The following is a 10,881-nucleotide window of genomic DNA, read 5'->3' on the forward strand; positions in this document are numbered from 1 at the left end:
ACAGACAACACACACAACTTAGTAGATCATCATTGCTTTTTCTATGGTTGGTAGCTTATTTCCACAACGTTGGTAGTACTAGTATATGTATAATAATGGTTGCCAATTATTTTATTTTAAGTTGAAACATGTATATAGGCAGCCTGTAAGAAACAAACTAGTCGAGTACTTTCTGGTGTTAATTGAAAAATGTCTGGTCCAACTGATTATGGACCCGATTCTGGAGGAAGAGTGAAGGTAACGATGTAGGCTGCTTCAATGCATAAGAACCAATTTCAATGGAATTGTGGTTAGGTTAGCTTGGTTTCTGTCATAGTCATCATGTGAATTTTAGTTATCTATGACACTACTGAATAATTCAAGCAGTTAAAACTTAATGACGGTAGTTGCCTTAGAATATTAGAATAGTGTGCATCAAACTTTTCTGTGTAAATAAAAATTAGTGTAGGTTATGTAATGTCCTTAGGGATAAAATTTAATTATAATTTCCAGATTACAAGATTTGTTTCTGTGTATAGATCCGTAATATTTATTCTGAAATGTGAAAGGCCAGCAGGACCAGAGAGATTATTGTGAGAATAAACCATATCATATATCAATATTTATTCTGTAAATTTAATTCCATTTTCTTGCAGTTTTCTACATTACGTGCCTTTTGGGAAGTTAGAGTCCATATTATAAAGTTAGACTATTTTCTAAGTATGTATAACTCGTTACACTATACAGACAGCACATTTATCACACATATAAAACGTTTATAATTGCATTTTTGGTGCAGTTATCACCACTCAATTCCAACAGATTCTGAAGCGACTGCTAAAGACGTTTCTCAGAGCAGTTAGTTTCTTTTAGGTACCATTCTCATTCATTTGGAGCTTCATTAGTTTCATATGATCCTATCATCTCTAAACAGTCTCTACAGATAATGAAATAAAGAAATACTTCTACTTAGTTACAACTGTTCTAATTATACTTACTTACTTATGGCTTTTAAGAAATCTGGAGGTTCATTGCCGCCCTCACATAAGCTCGCCATCAGTCCCTATCCTGAGCAAGATTACTCCAGTCACTACCATCCCTCAAATCCATTTGGGGTTTCGTAACAAGCTGTTTTTTACGGTGAAGGGTTGTTAGTCCTTCGCCCAACCCCCAAGATGGAGGACCACCCCTTATTGGCTGTCTGCGACTGCCTTTTCAATATATTCGCAGCTACTCTCCATATCTGGAGGCCGTCTCCTCTATCTGCAACTTGACATGCCATGCCGTGGTGATAGGGACCTGTGAAACTTAATTCTAATTAGAATGTAGACTAAATATGAAAAATTATGTACAGTATTTCGGTAATAAGTTTTTACAAATGCGCACTAGTGAGATGATGGGATCCCTTCACTCCCAATTACCTATACACAGAAATAAACTTAACATGACTCTTTAGATCCGATAAGTGTTTTTAAACAATATACTTTGGACCCCATATTTTTTAATGTGCTTTAAGTGAAATAATCCTGCAGATTGAAAGGGAAGATAGGATACATTTAAAGGAATAGAAAACCTATATTATGTTTAGTGATTAAATGCACGATTAATTAGAAAATTTAATTGGAAGTTTATCTGTCTGCAACATTGCCGCTAATACAGTTTTCTTCCTTCTCGCAATGCAGATGTAAGAGATCAACGAACTCAGGTCTGTCTCTGTACACGAACCTCTCTCTCTCTACAACGCGTGACATTGCAATCTGCTCGCATCGTTCAGTGGCTTGAAATTAGTGGTTTTTTAATTAAATTTATATGAAAACGTCTACGCTATTGAAATACGCGTGAGGGATAAATGATTCTTTGTTAGATTTTCTATTGATGCGAAAAAAAAATCACGATCCTACTCGCAATATTTACCGAACAGTATTTGCAGTAAGGGTCCGAAGTTTAATTTTCATTTATCTCCAAACTCATTTTTATGACTTATCTCCCCTTACCCAAACAACACAGAATTAATGATAAAAGCTTGCCCAGGAATGGGAATTTAGAGTTGGAGAAATTTTAACTTTGGCATTCTCGGTTCCGATCATAGCCTACTAGATTCATTTTTTTTTTACACGCTTTAACATCCATTGACCAGTCTCATGGTCTAGTGGTCAGAGCTTCTGGCTATAGTTCATGAGGTCCCGGGTTCGATTCCCGGTAAGAACACAGGAATTTTTCCTTAAAGGGGATTATTCCTGTGTTCGTCCATGGTCTGGAATTTAGGTTAAGTTTAGATTTAAGACCTCTCCTGGCACCACATTATCATGACCATCCTATCACATCATCGGAGTAATGTAACTCCGCCTTCCAGGCACCCCAACCTCAGAAGTGGGTTACAAGTAAGCCACTGCCAAGAGAGAAGACCAGAAATGTCGAAAAGACAACCTGGTGGCATTTGATTTAAAAAAAAAAAATTTACCGAACAAGAGAGTGTCAAACATTTGTGGGGAGGGAGAAACATTTTTTCTGAGAAAACTATGAACTTTCTACCAATATAGGCCTATTCCAATTTTTTGTTATATACAACATGAGCTATTTGCTCTGAAAATCTGCATGATTATATCACTTCCGCTCTGTATATTTTCACTACACTGCAACACAGTTTCTTATATACCTATCTTCTTCTGGTGGCCTATTACGGTCTCACTCCATCGTTTCAGTGGATGGCCCAAAGATCTTGTTCCTCAAAGGTGGTAATTTAGTGCTTGGCGTAGTATCCTTGTTCTGGGTATTGTGATAAATATTTAAATTGTATTCTTTTAATTCTTTCACAGGGTGTTTGCATTGTTAAGCCAATTGTTTATGGAAACATTGCAAGATATTTTGGAAAGAAACGAGAAGAAGATGGTCACACTCATCAGTGGACTGTTTATGTGAAACCTTATCATAATGAAGATATGTCAACGTATGTGAAAAAAGTTCATTTCAAGCTCCATGAAAGTTATGGAGAGCCTAATCGAATTGTTGTGAAACCACCCTACGAAGTTACTGAAACAGGCTGGGGAGAGTTCGAGATTGTTATAAAAATATATTTCCACGATCCTAATGAACGCCCAACAGTAAGTTGAAGCTTTTTATTACTTAGTATGCTGTTGTAAAAAGTTCAATCCATGCACATTCATTCTTCCTCCCCCAACAAAATAATGTTTTAGTAATGAAATATGATCCCATTGCCTCAAATTATTTCATTTCTAATCCTTCGTTTTCCATGTTATGATCTCAGTTTCTGTTGAGTTAATTGTTGTTGTTGTTGTTTTTTAATGCCGGGCATTTGACAATAAAGTCATTTGACCTCTTGCACTCCAGTATTTTTCAAAGATATTATCATGACCAGCCACTGAAGCACAGCTTTTGAGGTGTTCCGAATCCATTTCTTCGTTTGAGTTGCACAATGGGCAGTTAGGGGACTGATATATTCCAATTCTATGCAGGTGTTTGGCCAAACAATCATGGCCTGTTGCCAATCTAAATGCAGCTACAGACGATTTGCGTGGTAAATCAGGAATTAACTGTGGATTTTGATGCAGAGAGTTTCATTTTTTCCCTTGAGATTGTGTTATCAAATTTTGTTTGTTAAAGTCTAAGTATGTAGATTTAATAAATCTTTTCACAGAGTAATACGTAGATTTAGTAACAGGTCTGTAAGTAGCAGTGCTGCCCTTCTTTGCTAAAGCATCCGCATTCTCGTTTCCCAGAATTCCACAACGGGATGGTATCCATTGGAATACAATTCTTTTATTGAGTGATATTAATTGAGAGAGCATTTTAGTTATTTCTGCTGTTTGAGATGAAGGTGTGTGTTTAGAGACTATTGATAGAATAGCTGCTTTGGAGTCTGACAATATAACTACATTCTTAAATTTATTGATGTGGCATAGAAGATTCCTGAGACTTTCATTTATTGCAATGATTTCTCCATCAAAACTTGTTGTTCCATATCCAAGAGATCTATAAAGTGAGAGGAAATAGATGTAACATCTGCACCGGCACCTTGTTCTCTGGAGATCAAGGATCCGTCGGTGTATAAATGAAGCCAGTTTTGTGGAGGGTATCTAATTGAGTTAATTGTGTACACTTGTATTGGAAACCTACAAGAAAGAAGGTATAGCCTAGTACATTACCAGTACTCATATAACGAAACTATATTTACTTTAAGAATTTTGCATAACACACATTTTAATAGATTTGCTTGTTTTAAAAATTATTCTAACTAATTGTAAATAAAGGAATTCAAGAATGGATATCAGGCAAGGGTAAACGTGATCAAGGATGAGAATGGTGACTTGCTTGCAGACTCTCAGTCAATCCTGAACAGATGGAAAAACTATTTTGGGCAACTACTAAAAACCTGTTTCAATAAACTTTCACTAATTGTTTTATTGCCCTCCTGGTTGTAACTGGGCGGCCTGAAAAAGATTTATAAATTTTCTCCTTGTTTTGCCACACTTTTTTTTTTTTTTTTCGTATAATAAGCTTTCACAACGTATGTATGTTCAAGCAGAGAATATCTCACCATTACGCAATCTCCACATGGTAACTAAATGAGTGACATGACACAACACAACATACCTCCTTTCTATATATTCCAATTTCAGACTGACTAGTCGTTGAAACGTTACATGAGGTATAGAACACTGAGAGAGGAGGAGATGGCGCCTGGCAGTTGCTCAACCACCTGCGCCACCTAGCTGTCAATGAATAAACCAGTGCTTATCACTGGAACGCTCTGTATTATAAAGTGGTCCCATTAATTCTGAGAAAATTGTTCAGTAGTATGTGAAGTTTTCATCATTAAAGTAGGGACTTAACGTCATTATTTTCCAAATATGCAAGATCATAGTGTATGCTGTTAATTTTTAGTGTACATATATAACAGTACATAGTGAACAATACAGTTCTCTCTGTATATTGAAAACTCAAAAAAGTTTCATTTCCATTGTTCAAGAATTAGAAAATCAATATCCTGAATTTAAAAGAAAACTTACAAATTAAACCAAACCCTTTAACTCTATTAAATATAGAATATAATCTAAATTTAACAGAAGAAATACTGAAATCAGAAGTAAACACTGAAATACTGAAACAATTGTCTTTAGTGACAATTAATATTAGGTACCCTCCACAAAACTGGCTTCATTTATACACCGATGGATCCTTGATCTCCAGAGAACAAGGTGCCAGTGCAGGTGTTACGTGCTGTCTCTTCTCACTTTATAGATCACTTCGATATGGAACAACAAGTTTTGATGGTGAAATCATTGCAATAAGTGAATGTCTCAGGAATCTTCTATGCCACATCAATAAATTTAGGAATGCAGTTATATTGTCAGACTCCAAAGCAGCTATTCTATCAATAATCTCTAAACACACACCTTCATCTCAAACAGCAGAAATAACTAAAATGCTCTCTCAATTAATATCACTCAATAAAAGAATTGTATTCCAATGGATACCATCCCATTGTGGAATTCTGGGAAACGAGAATGCGGATGCTTTAGCAAAGAAGGGCAGCACTGCTACTTACAGACTTGTTACTAAATCTACATATTACTCTGTGAAGAGATTTATTAAATCTACATACTTAGACTTCAACAAACCAAATTTGATAACACAATCCCAAAGGAAAAAATGGAACTCTCTGCATCAAAATCCACAGTTAATTCCCTATTTACCACGAAAATCGTCTGTAGCTGCATTTAGATTGGCAACAGGCCATGATTGTTTGGCCAAACACCTGCATAGAATTGGAATATATCAGTCCCCTAACTGCCCATTGTGCAACTCAAACCAAGAAATGGATTCGGAACACCTCAAAATCTGTGCTTCATTGGCTGGTCATGATAATATCTTTGAAAAATATTGGAGTGCAAGAGGTCAAATGACTTTATTGTCAAATGCCTGGCATTAGAAAACAATAACAACAACAACAATACATGTATTTGTATGTCTTAATTACACACTTTTAACACTTGAGTATATGGTTGTAATAACAACTTTCGTGTGTTGAAATTAAGACTAAGTTGTAAATTACCTAGTTGACTACTTTCGACTAGTATCAGCCATCTTCAGAACTAGTTCTTCAGATGGCTGATACGAAGCCGAAACTAGTCAGCTAGGTAATTTAGAACTTAGTTTTCATTGGCTGCATTCAGCCGGGACAGCGCTGGGGTAGTGATTCATTTTTGCTGAGTTACAGCAGCTGTTAGTGGCTGAACGACCAGACTGCAAATGTTACAAAGAAACACGCCATTGTTCTGTCTACGAAAAATGGCGGCCGCTATTTCAGCGCTATCGGCCAGCAAGGCGTTCAGTGCTGTCGCTATTTCAGCGCTGTCCCGGCTGAACGCAGCCATTGTAACACATGAAATATGTTATTACAATCATATTCCTAAGACTTACAGTATATTCGATCTAATGTAACTTTTCTCTTTTAGGTAACTTTGTATCATATCCTTAAATTGTTTCAATCAGGACCTGACGTGATGCAAGGAAAGAAAACGCTTGTTTCTGAATTTTATGAAGAAATAGTATTTCAGGATCCTACAGTATTGATGCAGCATTTGCTTACTACAACAAGGCAGCTCTCTCATGGAACATGGAAGCATGAAACTGATTGTAAGTGAATCTTATAAGGCTTATAAAACCTGTATTTTGTGACTATAATACTTACTTACTTACTTGCTGGCTTTTAAGGAACCCGAAGGTTCATTGCCGCCCTCACATAAGCCAGCCATCGGTTCCTATCCTGTGCAAGATTAATCCAGTCTCTATCCAGTGACTATAATAATAATAATAATAATAATAATAATAATAATAATAAATAGTTTATCTAACCTGGCAGAGTTAAGGCCATACAGCCTTCTCTAACACTCAAAGGGGTAAAACTGTGATACAGAAAACACTTAATAATAATAATAATAATAATAATAATAATAATAATAATAATAATAAATAGTTTATCTAACCTGGCAGAGTTAAGGCCATACAGCCTTCTCTAACACTCAAAGGGGTAAAACTGTGATACAGAAAACACTTAATAATAATAATAATAATAATAATAATAATAATAATAAATAGTTTATCTAACCTGGCGGAGTTAAGGCCATACAGCCTTCTCTAACACTCAAAGGGGTAAAACTGTGATACAGAAAACACTTAATAATAATAATAATAATAATAATAATAATAATAATAATAATAATAATAATAACAGTAATAATAAAATAGTGAAGTACAGAGCATATAATGAACACAATATTTTTAGGTACACACAGCAAGGAAAATTATGATTATAAGTAGCTCAAGTTATCACATTATAGACATATCATTATCGGGAAATATGATGAAACAGAAACAGATAAAATATGATAAATATCACTAGAATATAAAAAAAAAATGTAGTGAATACATGAAAACATGCAATACAACACATGTCATAACAGTAAGTTAGTTTGTCAACTCGTCATAAGATAATTTTCTAACTTGAATTTGAAAGATTTCAAGGTTTGGTAGCCTTTGACTTCATGCAGAGAATTCCAGTGACGAGAAATAGTAACAGTGAAAGATGAGGAATAAGTCGAGTTTTGATAATTTGATTAATGTATACAAAGGATATTGAATTGACTTAGTTGATAGAGCAACTTCAAAATACTGGAGGACTTCCAAGTGATGATAATTTTTTTTCTCTTTGTTATAACTTAACTTTCTGATGTTCACTCGTATTCAGGTTTTTTTTTTTCTTTCTTTTCCTGAAGATGAAGTGGCCAAAATTTACCTTTTTCTAGTGCCCATTTTTTTTTTAAGTAAAGAAGTTTTACCTCTTGTCTTTTTCAGTCTTCGTAACATTCATATGTGAAACTTGACAATGTACATAACTGTAATGATAGTACGGAGTACACGTATCTGAATTTTGTTTTACATATGAGGTTGCTGTTCTACACCATTGGTATACAGTATTTTTTTATTATTCAACAAATTTTATTCATACCAGTATTCACAAGTAATTTCATCTACGAATAACATACATAAAATGTTGACTAACAATCAGTGTGTCATTATTTAAAAGGATAACAGAAAAATTATGATGTAATCGATATTTGTTGTATGTTTCCAAAAATAATTGTTTCAGGGAAATTATTTATGCCTATGCCAGTAACTGGAAACTTCAACTAGGTATCTGTACATGAATAACATTGTAAAATGAAACACTTATGCAACAGTTGGAGAAGTTACAAATGTACTCCACAGAAGAAAAGTCCAATTGAAAAGGAAAGAAATTTCTTAGATTATCATTATAAATCACTAACATATTTTAACATTCATGTCACAAAAATTGCCGATTTTTGTAAATATAAAATTAATAATAGAGATTATTATAATAGTAGCTATTTTGCCATATATGAAATTTTGCAAAATTAAAGACATAAATCCGTCAAAATCGTACAATATTTGAATCAAATAAAATGTCTTACTTTTGGGAGCCTTTTGTTTGCAATCAAAGAAAATAAAAATTTACGGTATTTTCTTATTTGAGTGGACGGTAAATTATGTATGTGTTATGAATAATAGTTCAAGGAAATAAACTAAGAATGGTAATATTATTTGCAACATCACTTTTAAAACAGACTTTTGTAAATAGAAAAATAAGTTTAGAAATGATCGGAATATAGGAATAAGTATTTAAATGAATGCTTAAATGTGGAATTTGTAAATTAAGTCAAATAGCTTCTTTTTTGGCATTATAAAAAATATATTTTGTTTGCATGTAGAACACGAAAGTACATCTTGTTTGGATACATAGCATGGATTTCATTTATGTACGTCCATGAAATGGTAATTCAAGAAAATAAACCATAAACGGGAATGTTATTCATAAGATCATAACATGGTAAAAAAACTGAATTGTTGTGAAACACACATCATATAATGAAAAAAAAAAATATAGATATATATGGCCCCGAGATTCACTCAGCCTCCTATAAAATTGAGTACCGAGTCTTTCCCGGGGGTAAAAGGCGGTCAGAGCGTGGTGCCGACCACACCACCTCATTCTAGTGCCGAGGTCATGGAAAGCATGGGGCTCTACCTCCATGCCCCCCAAGTGCCTTCATGGCGTGTGACGGGGATACCTTTACCTTTTTTACCTTTTACCTCCCTGGCACCACTTCTTCGTTTGTGCTTGGCTCCTATTGTACCTTCTTGTAATTGATCGTATTTTTGTTTCAGTTGAAGAAAAGAAGGAAAAGACGTTGCAGAATATATTGAATGCCAAAAATAAGATTAGATACGAGATCAACGACCTTAAAGAAAGACTGAAACTTGCAAAAGAAACTATTGCGAAATTCAAGGCTGAAATTACAAAATTTCAAACAAGTAACAGTCCAGCAAGTGGAAGTGTGTCATAATATAACTAAATTGTGAGTTAAAGAAGAACTGAAGAAACCAATTGAGAACTTTTTTTTAAGTCTACATTTATATACGCTATACATCCTAGAGGCTACGTGATTTTATGTTACTGGTTTTACTGTGACGTGTGTAGGAATGAATCGTAATACATTGTTCCAGATCTGTGGATTGCGGATTGATTAGTTGTCAAACAGAGCATAATTCTATATAATCATGTATTTATCTGTGGCTATTTATTAATGTATATTGTCGAAAAATTTATTTACCATAGGAACTGGTGTTAGCCTCACTGTGTCTTCCTTCTTCTACTCAAGCATACACAGAAAACTAACAGTGTTTTTTGCTGAATTTTAGTTAACTGTGCCTTATTACTTTCAGAGACATGTAAATATCTAAGGAAATAAAACTGTGAGCAAATTTAAACTGTTATTCTTACTGCATATGTTCAGTTTTTGAGTGAATGAAATAGACTAAAGAAATTCCTTCAGGAAAACATAATGAAGAAATTCTTTCTTAAAATTTCACATGTCGTTCACAACAAAATAATATATCTGCCATTGTGTAATAGCTCACCACATCTCCTCTACCAAATTTGCTTGGATGTGAAAATCAATGTAAACACATTACATAAATACAATATGTAAGTCACTAATAAATTATGATATAATGCAGTGGCGTAGCATGAAATTTTGAGCAGGGGAAGCTAACTCAAGTTGTCTTTCATGCAATATGAGAAAATGTATTACAAAAATACAGTCTTAAAATAAATAGTAGTCAATGTCAAGTCAGCAGTCGAAGATTGGTTGGAACATCGTAAGTAACACCAATAAGGCATGACCCCAAAATAATGATACGTAGTAAAATATGATTTCACGATTTACACATATCTCTAACAAATAGACACGTATACGTATATAACATCAGCTCACTCCCTGTCATACTTAGAGAAATCACAATATTAGTATCATTATGTAAGTATGCGTCTGTCTTTTGGTTGTGTCCTTCATTGACAGCAAGGGAGTTGGTCATTTCTTCTTTGAATCACACTTTTGTTCGTAAGTCAGTCTTGATAATACAATTGTCCTAAAAAATTCAATTAAATTAGTGTCAGGAACTGTTATTTCGCTCATTATTTATTACATCAGCCACAATGCACACTAACACTTCAACTGAACACAACTGACGAAAAGGAATAACTCAGAAACTACTTATTTTAAATGTTAAAGCTAGCTTCTTGCGAGCCTTGCGACTAGGGTAGTTTAGTTAGAAAGGAATGGAAAATCTGCGGGGTGGATTACACAGAAGAAACCAGTCTGTTTGGAAGCTGGTATGTGCAGGCTTCTTGTTTACTGCTGCATCACAAATCATCCTGAGCTGCCGCATCACAATATTTAACGTGTAAATATAAACTATTAAAATTAATAAATAATTTTGTCCATAAACTGCAGGTTTATT

The 10,881-nt window shown here is 34.2% G+C and overlaps 1 protein-coding gene across 1 annotated transcript; it reads left to right on the plus strand.

Moving 5' to 3' along the window:
* The first annotated feature begins 76 nt into the window (after window positions 1–76).
* On the plus strand, window positions 77–9,861 carry Gas41 (YEATS domain-containing protein 4 Gas41). The gene is made up of 4 exons (XM_069844535.1): window positions 77–237; window positions 2,796–3,080; window positions 6,456–6,636; window positions 9,247–9,861. The coding sequence occupies exons 1-4, from the start codon at window positions 190–192 to the stop codon at window positions 9,423–9,425; spliced, it is 693 nt and encodes a 230-aa protein (XP_069700636.1). The 5' UTR covers window positions 77–189; the 3' UTR covers window positions 9,426–9,861.
* Window positions 9,862–10,881: the final 1,020 nt, after the last annotated feature.

Source organism: Periplaneta americana, chromosome 13 (genome assembly GCF_040183065.1).
Source record: "Periplaneta americana isolate PAMFEO1 chromosome 13, P.americana_PAMFEO1_priV1, whole genome shotgun sequence".
Lineage (NCBI taxonomy): Eukaryota > Metazoa > Arthropoda > Insecta > Blattodea > Blattidae > Periplaneta > Periplaneta americana.

Bases quoted from the DNA above. Each gene is read 5' to 3' on its own strand.
- Gas41 (XM_069844535.1), top strand. From the start codon at position 190: ATGTCTGGTCCAACTGATTATGGACCCGATTCTGGAGGAAGAGTGAAG. The intron at 238-2,795 runs GTAACGATGTAG...ATTCTTTCACAG, and splicing joins ATTCTGGAGGAAGAGTGAAG to GGTGTTTGCATTGTTAAGCC. The intron at 3,081-6,455 runs GTAAGTTGAAGC...TTTCTCTTTTAG, and splicing joins ATCCTAATGAACGCCCAACA to GTAACTTTGTATCATATCCT.